Consider the following 22,533-nt stretch of genomic DNA (forward strand, 5'->3'; position numbering starts at 1 on the left):
CCGTTTCCAGTTGAGACAAAATATGCCTACAGTTTTTACCCATCTGATACATAAATTACTTTTACTAATATCACGTGACCTTTTCTCCAACACATAGCACCTCAAACTCAAACTTTCGTATATCACAACTGACGGAAGTACTTGTTCAAGAAAACGAAGGAAGGGTATGTCAGCTAGTATATCACTAATTTTTACATGTAATGGACCCATTCTTATTCACCACTCACAGCTAAAGCTATCTAGCTTAAAACTGCAGATTTAGATACAATAATAATAGAACTTAGATAGCATTAGCTAGCTAGCTATTTGAATTGAAGAGTTAGCTAGCTAGCTAGCTAGCGAGCTAGCATGAAAAAGACCAAACATGGCTAGCATAAAGCTACCAAGCTAGCATAAAATTACCTACTTACCTGGGATAAAACTACCAATGTAGCTAGCATGAAATTAGCTATTTTAGGTAGCATAAAATGAGCAATATAGCTAGCTAGCTAACATAGAAAAATTCTTTCAGACAGATCTTCTAGCTATATAGCTAGCTAGCATCATAAAAAAATATTTTCCAGCTAGCTTCCATCCCATAGCTTGTTCAATCTACAATCCTCCACAAAATTTGTTGTCTCTGGCAATTTTTTTTACCAAAATTTAAGAACCAGAAAGTTTACCAAACTCAGCAAAAAAAAAATAGGTAGCTATACATATTTTGCAGATGATACATTTCGTCCACACTCATGATCAGTTTAAATATAAAGGTTGATGTATAATGTATATTATGTCTATGTATATAATGTACATAATATAATGTCATGTATAATCGTTTACGTTGCTCAGCCACAAATGTCACTTCTTAACATTGAATGACAAGGAGTTGGATTGGAAAGTCATATTTTTGTGGACGACTGTAACCATATTGGATGCACATAACAAAACACCCGGGTAGTAGACATTGCCATGTTGTAGGTCAGAAAATCAACTTTGCATGCACCAGTTCGTGTCAAGTTGCAGAAACAGAAATTATTTATATATTGAAAAAGATTTTTGCAGTAACATCTACATTCTCTGTTACAGAGGCTTTTTAAATTCTGACCAGTGGTTCTTATGCAATCGTCAACATGTTTTGAAAACCTTCGAATATATATATATATATATTTCTTATTTAATTTTCCGATATGTATAGAGTGAGATATATCATGCTTAACTCCAGCTTTAGGTATAGGTCCCAAGCTAGCCTAATTAATTGCTATTCTTTTGAAGCTTTTGTTCGGTTTGAAATATGAGCTTTATATCCTACTGTCATAAAAACTTTTTGTGGAAATAAACATACTGCTGTTTGATTTTTAGCCGAACAGGGTAACAACAGGGAGTTTCTGCTGTTTTTTAATTAAATAAAGTTGCATAAGTTTTTTTGGAAAATGTGTTACGTCTAACCGATGTCAATGTAAACGTCAGGCTGGTACCTGTGTTTCTATTTAACTGATGTTGCACTACAGTTTTTTTGTTTTTTTGGCTTTTATGTGGATGTACGGCATTGTTTTCCTGTACTAAGTGCTCGCCCTGGAAAAAAATATATTACACCTGATACACATGCTGTGTGCGCTACACACAACTATTGATATATTGCATACTTGCATACTAAAACGCTTGTGGCACAGTTTACAATTCCTATTAATCCACCAGACATTTAATGTATTTTGGCACATAATTCTGCTAAGATGATTCACTGTATATTGACCTTATATAAATTTAATACCTTTTTATTTAGGTATTGAATTTGAATTATTTACACCTCAATAATTTCTATACTCATGGACTAATATGATACATAGCTTATTGCATTGTACATTATTTTATTGAGTATATATAATCGTTGAGTCGTAGGGGAGGAGAGAGAGTTTCTATTAAGGTGCCTGACCCTGCCTTGCTGTTCCCTACCCTTCCTATGCCTTTTATGGTGCCTGCCTACTATGCCCTTGCCTGTGCCTCCCATGCCTTGCCTACCCCTGCTCCGCTAATTCTCCCTCCTGTTTTCTTGCCTGCCTTGTCGTGCCCTTTCCTTGCCGTGCTTAATGCCTTTGCCTTGGCAACCTCTCCGCAACACTTTCTAAATTGATTTCTATATAAAAATACGACAATCAAATATGTAACATTATATGAAAAGGTTATGCAGCAATGTTATTATGTCTACATCATCATCATACTCAGCTTAACGTCCGTTTTCCATGCTAGCATGGGTTGGACAGGGTATATTAATGACCCTCTTCCAATCTGATCTAGACTGTGATAGATCTAAACTCAACTTCCTCTGCATCAATTCTGTCCTTATAACCTCCTGCCAAGTCTTTCTCGGTCTGCCTCTGGGCTTTGCCCCAGGAACTATCAAGTCTCTACACTTTCTTACCCAATTATCCTCCTTCATTCTTTCCAAGTGCCCCAGCCAATTCAATCTTCTTATCTGGATAACAACTTGAATTCTACGGACACTTAGCCGGCTTCTTAAGCCTGTGTCACACCTATGAAGCAGATGCAGATGCTGATGCAGAAGCATGACTGAAGCAAGTGAAGCAAGCGTGAAGCATGAAGCAAACGTTGAAGCAAGAATATCAAAAAAATTTGATATTCTTGCTTCATTGTTGCATCTGCTTCACGCCTGCTTCATGATTTTTGTAGTGTGAGCAGTTAATGCAAGGTGCGCAAGTGAAGCAAATGGTAAAAAACAAAAACAAAAAAACAGAACTTATCATAACAACAAATATGGCAGATGAAAAACTTGCCGAAGTTGTCAGGAAATATACATTTATGTATGATAAATCCGATAAAGACCACAAAGATAAAAACAAAAGACTCCGAGCTTGATAATGAATTGTTAAAGATAATCATTCAGCAAGAGAAATAGCTTTTCTAAATTGAGTATCATTCTTTGCTATTGATGGACCAATAACATTTAAAAATTCTTTCCTCAAACTTATGCTAAAAAATTATCAAAAATTCTAACTTGAAATAAGATTCTCTGTCCCCAAGCAACACTTCTTGAGCCAGCGTATGGTAAACACCACGTTGCTCACGATGCTTAAAAACTTCGCGAACCCATACTTTTCTTAAAATATTTAAAGTTTTTCCTCGTCGCTTGCGCCATCGTTTTTTCAACAACAAATATCCCAAAATTATAACTAAATACTCCTCTTCATCCATGTTTAACAAAAGAATGCAATTGCTCCTTTTGCGCTAGTGTGAGCTACTTACTTCACCTCTTGCTTCACTTCTTGCTTCACACTAACCGTGCATGCTTACTTCCCTTGCTTCTGCATCTGCTTCACAAGTGTGACACACGTTTTAGCTCATCTGAACTCTTTCTGTCTCTCAGACTGGAGTTACACATCCACCTAACCATTCTCATATTCCGAATAAATGACAATCTAGGAATTCTATTTCTTAGAATAACATTCAATTACTCACGTTTTACGGAGAGATTTTACATTCTGTTTAAAGTTCTTGATAGCCAAAAAAAGTAATTTAACATACTTTCTGGTTTTTACATAGTTCGCATGAATGAAGGTCAAAAATTGCCCAAAACTGCGCAGATAGATCTTGAAACGTTAATCAAGAAAATGTATAGGATCATGTACTTTTGACAAATGGTTGCAGAGATATTGAAGTTAAACATTCTTTGATGACGTCATCAACCTGTTTATTCAGAAAAAAATTTGGGGACCTGGGGTTGGGAAAACACATGTCGAAATTGCCCCTAACAAACACAGCGAGATTTTCAATGTGATTTTAAATCATATTATATATTTCAGATCATAATATTGTTGATAATTACAAATACTTCATGCTTTTTTTACGTAAATGAAATTGAAAAATACACAGCACATCTAAGAAAATTTGCTTAAGAATTTGTCTTACTTGTTATTTTTTAACGGCACAACGTCAATGCATTAGACGAATGTCAATGGAATTTTTTAAAAAAGAGAAGCCATTGCACTGCACGATTAAGTATGACTCGTTTTGGAACAGATGGGTTGATAACGTTATCAAAAAACCCAATATCTCTTTAACCGTTCCGCGTTTCGTAATTTTGACGATTTAGATAAACAGAAGCACAATGGATATTTTGGATAAAGTGGTGTTTTTTTTTACATAATTGAAGATTTGTAAGGAAAATTTGTTGTTGGAAAAAATTAAGTCAGATGTTCTCCTTTTTATAAAGAAAACAGAGCTGATTTTTTTTATCAATTTTTAGTTTCTGATAACAATTTCTGCTTTTACACTGATTGTAATCCACATAACATAGAGACCAATACAACGTTCCAGATATAAGATATGTTGACCAGGTAATCAGTGATTTAGCATGTGTGTTTAATGAGATTTTAAACATCTTTCATTGTTTGTATACATTAATTACAGTTGGCAACAATATCAATAGGTCGAACAGGCTACAAAAACGTCTATAACTCAATACTTAAAAACTTGAACATCTCAGTTGGTAGAACAAATTTGTTGGTACCTTGGAGAAATTTCTCTCATATAAGTCAAACTTTTCTTTTTCTCGTCAAGCTTTTTTGGTACAATTTAAGCATTCGTGTTTTTTGTTGTGCAAGATGGCACCTGCAAAACGGAAGCTCACAGAAGAGATTGGAAAACAAGGACGTGGTAGAGAAGTATTGTGTACCAAAAACTATGTTACATGAATGTAAAAATAAACATCAACTGACAACTTCTTTGGAAAATAAAGCTTCAAGAAAAAGCACACGTTCGATCACATGCTGGCCTAAATAGTACCAACACGTCCTTCTACGAATACAATCGAAGATGCACTGGAAACAATGCATTTTCAGCACATGGGAGAGAAATTCGCTCTCTTGTATTAAAATGGAAAGCTTGTTAGCCTGGGAGCAGGTTAAAAAACTTAAGCAAAGCTTTGTAAGGGGACTTTTTTCACAGAATTAATAAAAAAGGGAAAAGCTAATAAGCTGCCTAAGTCATTTTTTTCATTGAACAAAAAAGGATGCAAAAATTTTGTTTTTTGGTCGCTACTATTGCATACACGTAGGTCATTCAGGCAGCATTGAAAACTTACTAGTGACATTCTCTAGCACGTCTGCACACAGAAATAATCAAAGTCGGGGACCACAAAGGCCCTGAAATTTGTGAAAAATGGCCATGCTAATGTCAGCAATAACTACCACATTTAAAGAGTGGACTTAACTAAATAGCCCAAGTCCGCCCGGAACATATGAAACTTATCCATCCATCACTTTTTAATTCATCAGATAATGGTGGCCATGTAAAAGACACTCTCTTATGCATTTTATGTCTAATAATTGATGTAGCTTGTTCCAACTCCTCTTTTTTAGAAGAACAATAATGGTAAACTAATTTGTTTCATTTTTTATGAAAAATTAAAGTTTGTAGCTCCATTGACATCAACTCCTCTTTTCTTCTGGGAGTATATATACAATTAAACAAACTGCCCACTGTAAAATAATATTGCAGGTACATGGTTAGAATTAAAGTTAATTACTTGAACTAGAACAATCTCTACCATTTTTTTCTTGGAGCGTTGTTGTCTGTCACGTTTGAATGATTCCTTTTTAATCTTACGAAAGAATAGACGTTAGTATTCATATTGCATTTCCTAATCACTTTCCATCATTTTGTTGTCAAAAGCTCATTAAAAGTAAAGCAGCACAATTGTGCCATCAAAACTAAGATTGTTTTTAAATGATTACAGCGTTTAAATGATCAGCTGCAAAGTAAAAATAAAACAGCAGTTCTTACAGATTACCTTGAGTGAACTGATATGTTAACACTACATACACTTTTAAGTATTTAATATGTTAGAAAACGAATTTGTAAACTAGTGTGATCATACCAACCTGAGAGTTGGCAAAAGCTCGCTTTCAAAAAATAAAATAAAATACACGGATATGTCAAATTTAAATGGTCAGTTTCTCGACATCAATATGTCAACACTGATTAAAAAAGAGATATTATTTTTATGTATGAATCAATAAAAAATGTGATGTATTTCATTTAAATAGTTTGAAGAATTAATTAAAACCAATCAACTTTGTCCAACGGCTACATTTTGGCAAAGTTTAGTAAACATGTTGCAAACACATTGGACTACATTAAGTCAACTCGTGAAAGTAAAAGTTCTTTGTATTTCCAAGCAATGGAAAATATGATAAAATAGCTTTATGCTTATGATCATGTGTATATGCTCATCACTTCACTTAGTGTTGATCTACTCAACAGAAATTAGCAGAACAACATACACAAAGATTTTTATGTAAGGAAGCAACAAATAGGAAAGTTCAAGATGTTGCTTGCAAAACAGGTCATAGAACAAACCAGCAACACGGAACAAAAGGATGTAAGTAGAATTATTGGTTTTAGAACATCACCTGGTACAAATTAAAGATTTAGAAAAGATTTAAAAAATTTAAAAAAGAGAGTTTAGGAAATGACACAAATAGTGTAAATGCCTTAACAAAAGACATTACTTGAAGAAAATTATATCCTATTTTAATCGTGACTCCGTTAATTTGGGGCACCTAGTGATAGGATGCATTTTACCTAGCCATGTTTCAAACTTCAGAACGTATGAATTTATGAGAGTGGGTCCACTGTAACAATCACAGCCTCAACCCTATGCCGCGATGTTGCAAAAATTTTGAAGCATTGTACTTAGTATTATAACTTTTTTTGTTGAAATGTAAAAAAACAATTTGAAAATAGTACTAAATAGATAAATCATGCAACACTACCCTTTATTTATGAAATACTCAATCAAGGTTTCCGAAATAACTTTTTTGCAGGCTTTTATGGCAGCTTGTGATACAATTTAAGATGAAGAAAAACTTCAACTTTTTCTTTTTCTGAGCTCCAACTTCCTTGTAGCAGTTCACCCTGCGAATTCACAAAATAGACAAAAATGGGGGGGGAGTAGTCCTTTTCTTCTCCTGTGAAGACAGATATGCAACTCTCATGCATGTTTCGAAACTAATACATACGGTAGGTACTCTGATGGGTCCTAAGGGTAAATTGGTGGAAATGAGAGTTAGTCCAAACACCAGAGTCATTCATTAGTCCATTACAACCAATATCTGTTTAAATGCATGACTAGCTGTATGCCTGTGGAAGAATCCACTTTATTTAATCCATGTAACAGTATACGTGGATGACAAAAAAAGCAATATAGCAGTGTGAATCTTATAATTTGCATAGTGATATAAGTGAACAACAAAATAAAACAACTGCAGTATATATATGTGACAATTAAAGGCTAAACCAACTAAAATTACTTTCTCTAATAATGTGAAAATTATTCAGAAAAAAATTCACCAAACCGTTTTAAAATATATCTAACTCATAAAAATTAACAAAAGTCTATCAAAATTGGCTAGGCTTAGTCCACCCTGTCAAAGGTTGACAAAAATGTATAAATAAACAGGCAACAACACTTGAAATATTGCATAGTGCCTCTACCAGAATTTTTTATCTGAAATGTAAAAAAATGGATTGCAAGTATACATTATAATGCAATGAAACGTTGTTAAGGTTACTGTCAAAATCAAGTTTACAAAATTAAATTATTTTGGTATATTATATTGCATAGCCCGCTAAAACAACATTTTAATCCAAAATACCAAAGAAAAACAGTAGTCAATAAAAACTAGTTATTTCACTAATCTACAAAAACTTACACAATGTGTAAAAAAAAAAGAATGATTGTACATAGTAATTCTGATTCAACTATAATCTGTTCTTTTGATATTTTGCATGTTGTCCTTACCGATAAAATGTTACACAACATTTCAAAAAAACAGAGGCACCAAATGAAATAGATAAGGATCAGTCATATATGTTGGCCACCATCCTCTTCAGTAAAAATTTATATAAAATAAAGAAATACACATCATGCAAGGTGTAAAATCTTCTGTGTATGGTCCCTCACAAAATTAACATAAAATGTCCAAAAAATTTCCTTCAGTTCTTCAAGTCAGTTCTTTTATCGTGCTGCTTATTGTCTTTCTCACAAATTCTTACATGAAAATGTCAAAATCAATAATTTGGAACAAATTAAATTTATATTTTAAAAATGTAATTTCTGTACTTTTTTTTTAGGAAATTTTTGCAGGAAAAAACTTCGCTACTCAAAAAAAAAAAAGAATCAGGAAAATGTTTACATTTTAATTCAAATAAATTCCACTTTTTGTATATATAATGTTGGTGTCAGAGTTACTCATTTTACAAATTCAAAGATAGATAGATAGCAACAAAACTTATAGGTTAGCTAGGTACTGGGGAGCTTCAGTTTAAACCTAACGTTACAGCTCATCAGCTAAATTTAAACTGGAGACTTAGCTAGGTATAAAGAACATATATAAATTAGATAAAATTCTACTTCCTAGCTGCTTGTTGTTGGTGGCTGGTTTATATGATGCTAGATAGCTAAGAAATGTTATATGTCTGGCATCAATAATATCATAAAACTGAAAAAACATGGGCAAACCTTACAAACCTTGCTATGTTCAATTTATTAACTATGCCCTTCTTCAAATGTTTTTGTACAGATTTATTTTGAAGAAAAGAGAAGAAAAAAGCTAAAAAAGAACAGTCATCTTTTTGTAAAAACAATTTTCGTTACTTTATCCTAGGAACTTTATATATATATATATATATATATATATATATATATATATATATATATATATATATATATATATATATATATATATATATATATATATATATATATATATATATATATATATATATATATATATATATATATATATATATATATATATATATATATATATATATATATATATATATATATATATATATATATATATATATATATATATATATATATATATATATATATATATATATATATATATATATATATATATATATATATAAATCAGAAATTGCTGCGCTTACATATAGTTATAACGTATCCGTGATTTCTATGAAGTAACGTTCTCACTATTATTGTGAATTTTAACGTACCGCACACTTTCGGGGGCGATGCATGAGTCGTAAGAAAGTTACTGGTAACTTACATGTTGTGCTCTAACCACAGTCCAATCCTCTCATTTCAAACTGAATCATTCTCATTATCTCCCTATATGTTCTAGTATCATCAAACAATAACTCTCAAACAAGGTTAGCATGTAGTATCCACTTTCTGGCCGGGCCATGTGCTTTTTTATCATTGTCATCCATTATGAGAGCAATTATGAAACATTTCACATTCTGACATTGACAGATGGTAAACAAGCGAATGGATGAAAGCCTGAGAATGTGGGTTGATTTTTGGTTAAAAAATATATGTCTAGCAAACCACCTCAACATGCTGACACAGACCTTATTTTTGTACAACAATCTTGGACTAAAATATTGAGATGACAGTTTTTTCCTTATTTTTCAAATGTGATTCCAGGGAAGTTAATACACAACTATAATTAGCAATAGCTATTTGCCGATAATTAGATAAAAAAAACAGTTAAAATCATCGCTAAATATAAATTAATTAGCGGATAAGGCTTATAGCGAGAAACAATGCTAAGCTATACTTATCGCTAACTTGATTTGTCTTCTATGCTGATATAGTGCATAATTGCTGACGCATAAATTTTATAGCAAACTATGCGAAAAGAAAGTATAATAACAACATTCTTTGTATGTTCGTCGAATAAAAAAGCAAAACTGTTTACTTAATGTTTTTAATAAATTGTATTTATATTCTTTTTCAAATTGTGAATATATTTTGTTTGATCCTGTAAAATATAAAACCCTAATTAAGTTTTTTTCAACGTTTTTCGGGTGTAACACACATTTTCAAGTACAACTTGACGATTTTACTGTTTTGGCTCAAAGGAATAATTTTTTCGACCATGAATTAAAAGACAGCTTACGTGTTGTGCGTGATATGCCTCTGTTAACCCCATTCAGGTTGGAGGGGGATGGGGGGTCTGCCCTACCCTTCCAATTTTTACTTGTAACTTTTGTTTGCCTGGCTTATTTTACTTAAAATTTTTAATAGCTGAGTTTCTATCTATATGAAGTTGATTTAGCAAAAAAAAAACTTTTGGAACATCCCTTTTTTCTGGAAAAAGCCTTTTTAGAACTGTTATATCCTTCACACCTTTGAAAAAATATGTGCAAAATAAGTTTTTTAATTTTTTTAAAATATTTTTTGTAAACATTATGCATAATATGGAACTCCTGTATAAAATATGCATAATAATATTTTTTAGATAGTTTACTTTCACTATTAAATTAAAAAAAAATCAAAGTTAAGGAATATGCATATGAGCTGTCTCTTTTCTGTCTATTAATGATTCTGAGCGTGTGCAAGCAAAATTCAGCATAAAGAAAAAGTTCGCACTTCTATCATCTTTCTGCATACTCAGTTCACACATTTTTATAACACCTACGAAAATCTTTAAAAACAAATATCTTGTTAGTAAATTTTCGCATACATGCCTTTACGTTTGTGGTCTCTTTTTCTGAAAGCTTCCTATTGGCTCATTGAAATTTTCGGTAATGAAAAGCTGAATAAATTATGCACAAAAGGTTGCCGGATTTTTTATAAATTACTGATTAGCGAATTATGACGACAGAAAGAAAAAAATATGCATTTTTTTGAATGATTTTATCTAATTACAAATAATTTCATAACGACGTTATTAGAAAAAAAAAGCGGGAACCTTTTTGAATTTAATTTATGCTGAATATAATGGTGCGAAAACGAGAAGTGTGCGGCCACGCGTTCGGAAAAAGAAGCCATTTTAAAACGTATGGTGAAAAAAAATTGGAGTGTGTTTCTTTCATTATATTTTCTTTTTGGAAAATTACCATCTCACGAAAATAGCACCATCAAAAAAATCTTTCATCAAGTATTCAGGAACAAAAAAAACTAAAAAAATATAAAAGTATTGGTAAATTATAAGGGTTTTTCTGAGACTACTTATCAAGTGAGTTTTATTCTTTAAGCGCATTTTATGATATGTGATCAATATAATAGATTTATATTTTATTGTGTGGTATTTACGCCTTTTACGTCCTCTAAAATTATGTTGCGCCATGTGGGCGTAAAATATGCCCATATGTTAAAGTAAATTGCTTTTTATCGGTTTAGCACCCCATTTTTGGGTTAATTAAATTTTTTAGCACAAAATGCACCCTATTACATAAGTGTTGACCTAAATAAAGCACCTCAATAAAATAATAGGTAGACCTTTAATTGACAACTAAAGACACCAATATTCTAGGCTCAGAAGAAAAAAAATTGTGCAATTTGATCTTTTAGAGCATATTTGCATATTATCTACTCAAAAAAATTACAAGCCAGCAAGTTTTAAAATTTTGCTGACATCAGCAATTTATCACGAGACCAAAACTAAAAATTTTACTGTCATTTTAATTATTTTAATTTTTTAATGTCAGTTTTTGACTCCAACCTGAATAGTGTTAAAGAAAAAGCCAAAAATTCTGTTTTACAGGGGGGCTTGTTCTTATTTGCGAAACTTTTTCCAATCCAGTAGTAAAATCTTATAATCAAGTTTAATTGCACTTAAATCACTTAACATTAAGCAAATACTTTGACCGAGCTTACAACAAGGCTAGCAGTTGCATATGATTTCTCTGTTCGCCCAAATCTAACAAAAAAATTAGCTGCTGCTATTTGCAATATGATGATAGTATCAATTTTTTAATTGGACTTATTATCTAAGGTCTTTAGGGATCGTCCCCACGGCATTGTAGAAAGTGAAAAGATCACCATAGATCGTTTAAAAATCATGAAAACAAGACCGTAGAAAGCAAAAAGGTCGCTTTGGAACATTTAAAATTCATAAAAAAAACATCGCAGAAAGCAAAAAGATCACCGTAGATCGTTTAAATATTCATCAAAACGGATCGTACAATGCGTAAAGATTGCTGTGGAACGTTTAAAATTCATGAAAACGGGATCGTAAACAACCAAAAGATCGTCGTAGATATCGTCATAGATTGTGTAGATGGAACCTATGAATACGTAATTTACTAGTTTTTTCAAAGAAGTCAATCTCATATATTTTACTCCTTTTATTTCTGGTTTTGTATTGAAATAATTATGCGGAATTATGCCGGTACTTTTGAAGTTCGTTTTAAGTTTGTATAGCAATTTACTTAGTTTAAAGTTCGTATCATTTTTTTTCATATTTCAAAAAACTTACGAGCAATTTACCTCGTTCAAAGTTAGTATCATTTCATTTTGTATGATAAAGTTTAAGTTTGTTTCATGTATTTAAAAAGTTTGTATAAACTTCGTTTATATTTTTTATTTTAAACGGAGCACTTCATATGACATTCATTTAACGAAACGAAGTACGTTGTAGCGTTCGTATAATTATACGAAGAAAACATACGAACATTTTGAGACGATCCCTTATTGTACATACTGTTTGTATATATGACTGAAGTTCTCATCCTGGATTATTATTCATGAAATAAAAATAAATAAAATAAGCTATTATGTAAACAGGTGCCTGAGTTCATACTCTTAAACCTGTGATCTTTAATTATAACAAGTTGGTAACTGCTATTATTAATAATATATCGGTAATGCAGGTGAAATGTATGGAAATAGGGTATCCATACTAGTATAGAAATTATCTGTAAAATACACTATTTGGTGCACAATATCATGGTTGTTAGCGTTTTCCCAAAAATCGTGAGAAGTTAATTAAGAGATGATTTTGAAACTAACTTCAAACCTATGGTATGTTAATTGACCTCTTGGGACATAATTAATGACATGCAAAACAATAATAACCATCAAGCAAAATATTTTTTGAAGACAGTATAAAAACAAATAACAAGGATACTTACCAAGAATATAATTAAATAATTCACAGTAATTGTAATAAGATTGATACCGGTGCTCAAGTGTTGGCTAAAACAAAAACAAAAATTTCTTAGCCCTGACATTACTATGCAAATTCTAATAAAATAAATTAACATACAGAAAAATTTGGAAACTTTAATCTTTAAGGGATTTCAACTTCAATATAGTGTTTTGTTACATAATGTAACAAAACACTATAGTAACAACACTATAATATATACTACAGTATATATGTGACATTTAAAAACTAAATCTACTAAAATTACTGCTCTGACCATCTGACAAATGCGAAAATTATTAGGAAAGGAGTTTTCAAAAGCATTTCAACATACATCTCACCCATAAAATTTAAATCACTCAAAACGTCACATATATACAAAAAAAGCTGATCAATGTCAAACACAAATCTCTCTCATTGTATATGTTAAAGTCAGTTAGTTTATTGCAAACCCTGCCAAAGGTTGACACAAAATGTGAAAAATAAACAATAAATTGTGCCTAAGTAGAAATTTTTATCTAAGGTGTTAAAAAGGGATTTGCAAGGATAAATTATAATGCAATAAAACGTTTTTGATATATTGCATACTGTCCTTCCTCACTAAACTTCTGTCAAAAAAGCGAAAGTAAGATGATGCTAAAGGTACATAACGCATTATTGAAACGAATTTTGAAATAAATGAACTAGTTAAAAACCTATTAAACTTGTGAAATATAAACTTATCTTTTCTTTAAAAAATTGGCGTAATCATAATTGTAACCCCAATGACAAGAAAATGTGTATATGAAGTTTTAAAGTTGCCGTATTTCCTTCTAAAATGATGAGAAAACGTCCCTGCGAAGCTTTAAGGTTGCCGTATTTAATTATAAAATAACGAGAAAACGTCCCTGCGACGCTCTAAAGTTGACGTATTTCATTCTAAAATGACAAGAAAACGTCCCTGCGAAGCTTTAAAGTTGCCGTATTTTGTTCTAAAATGATGGAAATTGTCCCTGCGAAGCTCTAAGGTTGCCGTATTTCGTTCGAAAATGACGAGACAGTGTGCCTGCGAAGATCTACAGATGCCGTATTTCGTTTTAAAATGACGAGAAAACGTCTCTACAAAGCTATAAAGTTGTCATATTTCCTTCTAAAATGACGAGAAAACGTTCCTGTCAAATTATTGAGCCAATTTAAAACCTATTAAAAACAAACTTGTAGAATTGAGTAATTTTTCTATTCAGTTTATTCAACCACTCATTTGATACACTATTATTAAATAGTTTTAAAATACGAAATTGTATTTTTAAAAATAGAACTTCGTAGGTTCTATCTTTCAAAATAGAATTTTGTATTTTCTATTTTTAAAAAATACGAAATACGAATTTCGTATTTTTAAAAATAGAATTGTGTTTTTTTCAAAAAATATGTGTATTTTAAAATATGAAATCCGTAGTTTTTAATACAAAATTTCCGCTTAATACGAAAAGAGAAGTGGTCGATTTTCCTAGAGAGCATCAAATATGTCCTAATTTTCGACCCGTCTTGTATCACACTTTCTAGCACATTCCAAATGGGAGGGGTTATTAAGCACACCTAGAACAATTTTAGTGTGCGTGGAGGTTTCACAAGCGATTGCACACCATTCATGTTCAAGCCTGAACATGTGCATTTAACCACAAGTGCTGCTCTTTGATCATTTTCCTGCCGTTATGTTTATAATATAAAGACTTTCATTTAAATATTTACTTTCTTTTTGGCTTTGATTTAAAGGGGAACTCCAGTAAAAATCACTTTTTCCTTTTTTGCTATATACGTACTCAGAAAAGCATAAGAAATCAAAAAAACTTACTTTACTTGTTTTTCTTATTTAAAATTGTTGTACAAGCCTTTGCATATTCAATTTTTTTCTCATAAAAAAACAGACAGGCGCAATTTCATTGAGGACTGGAACCGATTATAAATATGACATCACATCGTGCTGAAAGTTTAAGCGAGCACAGAGAATGTTCATGTTAAGACCTATAGCTTACATTAAATAGCTTTTTGTATGTAATTTACGTTTAAATCTTTAAAAAATGGTTAGTTGCTCTGCTTTTCGATGTATCAATCGATTAGAGAAGTGTAAAGAAGTAAGTTTTCACAGAATCCGATCTGTGAAAAAGAAAGAATTAAAAAATGGCTAAACAACATACGTAGTGCTGGTGATCTACCAAGCGATCAAAGTTTTTATATTTTTGGTTATCGCACTTTACAGATAGTTCTTTTAAGAGATCTCCAAGAAATAAACTTCCAAATTAAAATATTGCCACTTTGTAAAAATTCAATTTCAGCTAGTGAAGCTAGTGAAGTTTCTCATTTCTTCTCATTTCATTATTTGTACTTATATCTACAGAACACAACCAAATAACGTTTTGCACATTTTTATGATCAATAAAAGAACATTATACCAATTTTCAATACAAACACAGACAAAAAAGTTTTCTAGTTACACCTGTATCTTTCGTAGCGCTCAAGTTTCTATTCTTTGTTATCAAAAAAGAAGTTTTTTTTCATGGAAGGACATGCCGAATATTTTCAGGGGGTAAATGTAACCATGTTCTTCAATCTTTGTAACTGTTTAAGGCTGCATGTAATGCTGATAATGCATTTTCTAAAACAGCTTTGTCAAAACAACTACTTATAAGTCAGTAGCTTCTGCAACTCATTTATGACCTACCATAATCATAAGAATGATTTTTATTTATACAATATTAATACCCAAGTTTTACCGACTTATCACGACCCGAACATTATTCGATCTTTCGGTCACGCATTTGAATGGTCCTCCATCATGGAGAAAATTTAAGACACAGATAGATTACTTCCTGGTTAGAAAGTCAGACAAGAAAGTGGTGAAGGACGTTAAAGTTATATCGGGGGAAGAGTGTGTTTCCCAGCATAGGTTGCTGGTTTGTGATATTATCTTAAAGAGTGTTAAAGAAGCCAAGGGAAAGTACAGGCCCCGTCGAAAAGTCTGGAAGCTGAAGGAAGAGATTGTAGCAAGACAATTTAGTGCAAAGTTCAGCAGTTAGCCCACAATGGTCAATGTGATAGTGACAATGTTGAAAGTACTTGGATTACTTTGAAGAAAGGTCTTCTAGAAGCTTCTGATGATACCTGTGGGTGGACGAAAGGACCAGCTAGACATAGACAGACCTGGTGGTGGAATAATGAGGTTGACCAGTGTATAAAGGAAAAGAGGAAGATTGAATTGGCTGGGGCACTTGGAAAGAATGGAGGAGGATAATTGGGTAAGAAAGTGTAGAGACTTGATAGTTCCTGGGGCAAAGCCCAGAGGCAGACCGAGGAAGACTTGGCAGGAGGTTATAAGGACAGACTTGATACAGAGTAAGTTGAGTTTAGATCTAACACAGTCTAAATCAGATTGGAAGAGGGTCATTAATATACCCCGTCCAACCCATGCTAGCATGGAAAACGGACGTTAAGCCGAGAATGATGATGACGATGACATAAAATTTGTTTGCATTTGTGCGCAAAAAAGCACGTGCAGAGGAAAAATATTGCTGAATTGTGAAATAAAAATAAATTGGCTTGTAAAGTAAGAAAGTTTTTTTAATGAAGCAAATGATAAAGTTTTTTGACAAAAGAATGTTGAAAAAAAGTGATTAAATATATTTTTTATTTCTTTAAAAAGAAAATACTTTGCTAAGAACGTTACTTTGAGTCAGTAAAAGACACCTCGTCACTTTGCATCATTATTAATTTCTCCCATTTGAGACACAAGAGGTTCGAAATCGTGTGGCTGTAGCTTTGTAAAGTCTTTTTCATGAAGAGAATTATCCGATTCTATGTTTTCTAAGTTATAATCTTCGTCATTATTACAAGACGCCTTATCAACGAACAATGTAAACAGTAAGTAAACAAACTTTTAGAAGGTGAGCTGCTGAGCTCACGGACTTTCTGTGGGATGTCATGTATGCTTATTTATTCGGACCTTCTCCTCTCGACTCTACGCGACCTTGTTGTTTACAGACCCGATTAAGGTATAAATAAAGATTTTTAATGATTGTAAAAGGTTTACTCTGACATATTTATGTATTGTCTTATCAAAATAACATTTTTTTCAAATATTTTTTTTTCACTGTAGTGTCCCTTTAAGTTTTAAGAATTGCAAATTTTCCAAATTGCTTTTATTCTTTACTGCTCTTTGACACAGCACATTTATCAATGTTTTATTTAGCACCTCCTCAAAATTAACCAATGTGATCAACGTACTCTAATGAGCTGTATTTTTATCATTGAATGCACAGTCAAAACTCTTTTGCTGGATGAGACGGTGTGAACTTTTTTCACATTTTAACACATAAGTAATGACTTTTTTTCAACCATCTGTAAACCTTCTTTTAAACCATCATTGGAGCCATGGACATGTGAAGATATAGTTTTGACGTTTTATATCTTAAACAATTAACTGGGTCTTATCTATTTAAAATATATTCTGTGTCATTTTAACTAATATTATTTGCCTTGATCACCTTTAAATTAAAAAATGATAAATATCGCATAATAAAAAGAATAATAATAAACACTATTTTTTTATTATACCTACCTTTAATTTTGCATAAATATGTCTGTAGTATAATTCTTTGTACAATGTCAAAAACAGTTTATCTATGAAAAAGTAAATTATATGTTTTACCAGATTATCATCATTTTGAATTTTTGTTAAAAATACCAGGTTCTTATACCATCTTGAACCAGTGGAGCAATATCTTCTGCTTCTGGCCATGCACATTTTGAAAAATATTCTTCTGTTAGTCTGTTAAAACTAAAAAAAATAATGTCTCATATCTTGTTATTTTGTTTGTGGCTTCCACAAAATTCTTAAACTTTCCAAACAGTGCATAAAAACTTACCCCTCGTCATATATTTGCTGGATCTCGTATACATTCTTAAAGGAAATAGGTAATCTATTAGATCCATTAGTAGATGCATACAAACTTTACCAGAGTGGAAAATAGTTTTAAATAAAAAAAAAGAGAAAAAAAAAAATAAATAATTATAATCAGATACTCACTCTGTCACAAATTTGTTTGTGAAAATACACAATAAAGTTTTGCACAATTTCAGATACCAAATAGCCAGGCACAGTGTGATCGACTACTATATAATAATAGAAAATGATACTGAAAGTGTATCCTTTATAATCCAGATACTGGTGGCAAGAACTGTGACAGTTTGAATGGTAATTTTAAAGGTATTCTGAGGTACTTTTACAGTTGGACTAACATGCAAGAGGTGATCCAGGCAAATTTAGACTTCGGTATACCGATTTTGGGAACATCTAATTTGGGCGACTAAGTTAGAGACACGTAACTTAAAATGCTTGAAAACTGCTTTATTTCTATAGTCTTCAACCACAGAGAAGATATATTTTCATGAAAAAAAGACAGTGCATATGCTAAAGCCATGTATTTTTTTTGCCCTAAAAAAAATTCGTCTGCGGCGCTATCCACGCCAAAAATAAATTTCTGGATCAGCCCCTGACATGACAGATTTGTATGAGAATTTCCGAATGGTATATCCACTTTTTGTTAAAACTCTGTGCGACTCTAGATAAAGCTATTTAATTATGCAGCATTGACCGCTATTATGAACTTCCTAGTTCGTTAAAATTTTTAAACTAGCTTCAGTCTTTTTTATGTCAGGTCCTCTTTACTTATTACTGACTGTTATAGCCAAAATTATGTATGCACATTATGTATGAATTTTATTGCAAAAGTATTATTTTGAAAGAAAAGTTGCGATTTTTTATGATGGTATATGCCACACTGCACTGCATATAATTGTTCAAATAAATATGAAAGCAAAACAAATCAACAGCGCTTAAAATAAATATTTTATCCCTGGCATTCAGAGTGATGGCCAAGAATTTAATATGGCCTATTAAGTTAATTTTTTCGTTGGTCAAAAATCAAGACTATTGTGGACAATTAGAAGTGTCCAGGATTTTCAGCCTGAACGCATAGCAAAAGCAAGAGTCTTTAATTACACTTTGTAACAACTTATGTGACAAAAGAATTAAATGCATAAAATTCTATGTAAAAAATACCTTCATTAAAATATCTAGTTATAAGGGTTAATTTGCCATGATTTAGAATGAGAAGCAGGTTTGGAAAACAACAGTTCAGAAAGGTTTGTCATTATCATGCTGTTCTGTTACAATTTATTTTTCTATCATTATTCTTTATTGTCATCTTTTACGTTATCAATTTTTTAACTTACTTTAATTTTATACAAAAAATGTTTTGAGTCATTAATTATTCTTCAAGTAAAATTCTAAAATTACACCTTTTGCGCAGGTATCAGAGAAAATGTTTGAGCAGTTTTTTCTTGAAACAAAAAATCTGGTCCATACACTGCATGTTTGCGTTTATAACTCCCCTCCATTTTGTCTAAAACTGTCAAAACTGTTTTTTAAAACCATTATATGTCTGTTTACAATGTTTTACTTTTTTATTTCAAAAATTGAATAATTATCGAGCTATTGACAAATGATTCATCAAAAGAGGTAAATTCTTTGATTTATGTAGTATTTTAAAACAAAATGCATCATAACTTTGGAAGGAATACTTTTTTGAAAAATGTTGTAAGAAATTGTAGAGCTGAATAGGAGTAACAGAATGAGGTGTTTTTTAATGAAAAAAAAATGATGGAAGTTACCAACGCTTTAATGAAGGAGGGTGCTTTTTAATTATTTTTTTCATTCCAGTTTTTTAAAAATTTACAAGTTTTTTTTAAAAAGTGGCATGTAAAGGAGATTATTTGAATATGTTGAACATGTGTCAAAAAGGTCTACTTTATCCTTAAGCGAGCTATGTGGGTATTCACAACACACCTACATTAATTATATGACCCTCAGCTGTTCTTATGACCAGGATTGTCACCTGCAGAGGCTACTTATGCTCTAATAAGTTTTGAAATCAGCCTCTGGAGAGTAAAGTACAATTTGTAAAATCTTACCATCTTCCTGAGTCACCTAAAATAAATATAGAAAGAAATTAGATGCATAGTAATACCATACCATCATTACAAACATCAGCGTTATCATAACCAATATTAAATTAAAAATACTTAAACAGTCCCAATTCAACTTCCTTTACAAAATATGTTGTCAGTACACATCAAGTGTTTGTGGCATGCTTTTAAAGATGTGTATTAGTCAAGTTCTAATAAAAGTTGACACTTAGCATGCTACTTTAAACAGAGAAAATTTTGTGTGAATTAAAGGGCTATATTTCTCTGGCATTTGAGATTCAAATGTATATTCCACCTACTTCAGTGGAAATAACTGCACAGATCAAAATCAAAGTGCTCCAGAATGTGTTGCATGGTTTAAATATGGTTTTTAACAAATTATTAATTTATTAACATAAATATAAAAATATAGACAAATTTGAAATCAAAATATCAAAAACATTTTGCCGGCTCGCAAAAATATAACAATCCAGACATTGAAAAGAAACAAAAGACCAAAGAAGACAATCACAAACAAAACAAACAAAACAGAGCAATCGAAACTTCAATGGACCTATTTTGATTTATTGATTAAATCGTCTTTTAAACAACACAACAATTCAAATAATGAACACTGTCTGTGCTAGTTATTATCAAAAATTTTGAACATTCTAAGTTCTAAAATCCACTTTTTGAACCGTTCTGACTCATTTTGCCCATGAATCTACCATTATTGGAACAAAAAAAAGAGTTCTCAAAAAAAAACCTTGTCACATTTGAGGGGCGATTGTTCTCTATCTTTGCACAAAAAGTCAGAAAAAACTAATGATCCAATTATAAGAACAGTGCACTAGGTAGGTCAAAAAAGCAATGAAGTTAAAGAGACCATGTTGCACTTGCCAGAAAGATTTGCACGAGAAATTCCAAATTATATATCCACTTTTTGTTAAAAGTTCATGTGACTCCTGATATTGATTTTTAAATAATTGTTTTTCTTACCACTTGACTGTCACTTCAACCTTTGTTAAAAAATTCAAACTAGCTCTTTGTGGTAAAAAGGCATCCATTTTGGCTATAACAGTCAGTAATAATTGAAGCAGTTTAATGAAGGGAAGGTTGTAATCACGGTGGAGCAACAAGAAAAATTATGTTTGAAAAGCTATATCTCGAGTCACATAAAGTTACAACAAAAAGTGGATATACCATTGAGAATATCTCGCATAAATATTTCAAGTAAAGGGACCTAAGGATCCCTTTAAATTTGGCATAGGTAAAAATTATTAACGAAATTCCTTTGAAAACGACATTATAAATAAAATTTGACCCATTGTATTCTTATTATTTTGTGTTATTTAGTGTGTTTTTTTTAGTATAATATCTTCATTACCTGCGTGTAGCATGTAAAAGTTTGGTCTAATTCTGTTTGTGTTTATTTTTGTGAAATATTTGAAATACTATTTATTCCTCCAAAATCCAGTTTTTTATAGATTTATCTTTCTAAACAAACTTGCCAGCAATAGATGCGAGTTGTAATTGACCATAAACAATAAAAAAGTAACAAAGGGTTTTATTTGCAGCATTTCTGTTGTAGTGGTGTAAAATCAAAACATTGCATATAAACGAGGTTAGTTTGGATAAAGTTTAGGACGCTAAGTTGCTTACTTGTTCCGACCTTAGTTATCAACAAATGTTGGTTTTATAATTTTTGACTGCCATATTGGGAGGATCGTTGTGGATAAAAGTATATAGAGGGTATTGGTAGTGGTAGTGAGACAAAACTTATAAATATGTGTTGATTAAGTGTGCATTTTTGGCACTTTTACTGTTGGCTATCTAGAGCTAGCTAGCTAGCCAACAAACATCTTGCTTCTTACTCCCCCAAAGTTTACATTCTATACTGTAAGATCTAATATGATTACCTACGTTACTTAAACTTCATATAACTATAATTATTTTCCTAAAAAAGTTACCCAGCTTTTTATCCTAGCGAGATATTATATAGGTAGGATGTTCTAGATATAGCTATGCACATAGGGATAGTGTGCTGCCCAGCTCTGCATCGTTATTGTCACACTCCCCTGCTACTATGCTTTAATCTTTCCATTTAGTATACATTTATAATGAACATATTTTTGGCTCAACCCAGTATACTCAGTAATCACAAATTGTTTATCGTTTTGCTTTGTCTGTTTAGTTTCATATTATTATGTTCAAGAAATGATAAACCCACAATACCGACAAATTGTTTGTTGGTATAGTATCGGTTCTGGCATTATCAATTTTTGCGGAGAAAAGCGAATCTCTTTCCTCATTATTATAGTCAAATAAAATAAAAGTAACTGCAGTGCAGAGTATATAGCATTTCTATAAGATTTCATCCCTATACAAAAAAAAATATTGCAATTTCATCACAATCCCAGTATAACCTGGTCATATTTCGGTAACTTTCTGATTAAGCAACGATTAAACAACGCATAAGGCCTCAAACAGAACTTGCGATGATGCTAGCCATATCTCCCTGGTCGCAATTGATGGAAGGGTATTTTCAAGAAAACGAAGAACAGATATGTAGCTATAGCTAGTTTATTACTACTTTTTTACAGGTAATGAACCAATTCTTATCCTCACTCCC

At 31.6% G+C, this 22,533-nt stretch overlaps 1 protein-coding gene across 1 annotated transcript in view; it reads right to left on the reverse strand.

Annotated features, from left to right (window-relative positions):
* Positions 1–22,533, reverse strand: part of LOC130649096 (eukaryotic translation initiation factor 3 subunit L-like) — a 65,435-nt gene that overhangs the window by 34,600 nt on the left and 8,302 nt on the right. The window contains 6 exon segments of the mRNA XM_057455300.1: positions 12,889–12,952; positions 17,494–17,555; positions 17,633–17,712; positions 17,801–17,835; positions 17,962–18,047; positions 19,908–19,923. Of these exon segments, the coding sequence (XP_057311283.1) occupies positions 12,889–12,952; positions 17,494–17,555; positions 17,633–17,712; positions 17,801–17,835; positions 17,962–18,047; positions 19,908–19,923 (343 nt within the window).

Source organism: Hydractinia symbiolongicarpus, chromosome 7, assembly GCF_029227915.1.
Source record: "Hydractinia symbiolongicarpus strain clone_291-10 chromosome 7, HSymV2.1, whole genome shotgun sequence".
Taxonomy (NCBI): Eukaryota; Metazoa; Cnidaria; class Hydrozoa; order Anthoathecata; family Hydractiniidae; genus Hydractinia; species Hydractinia symbiolongicarpus.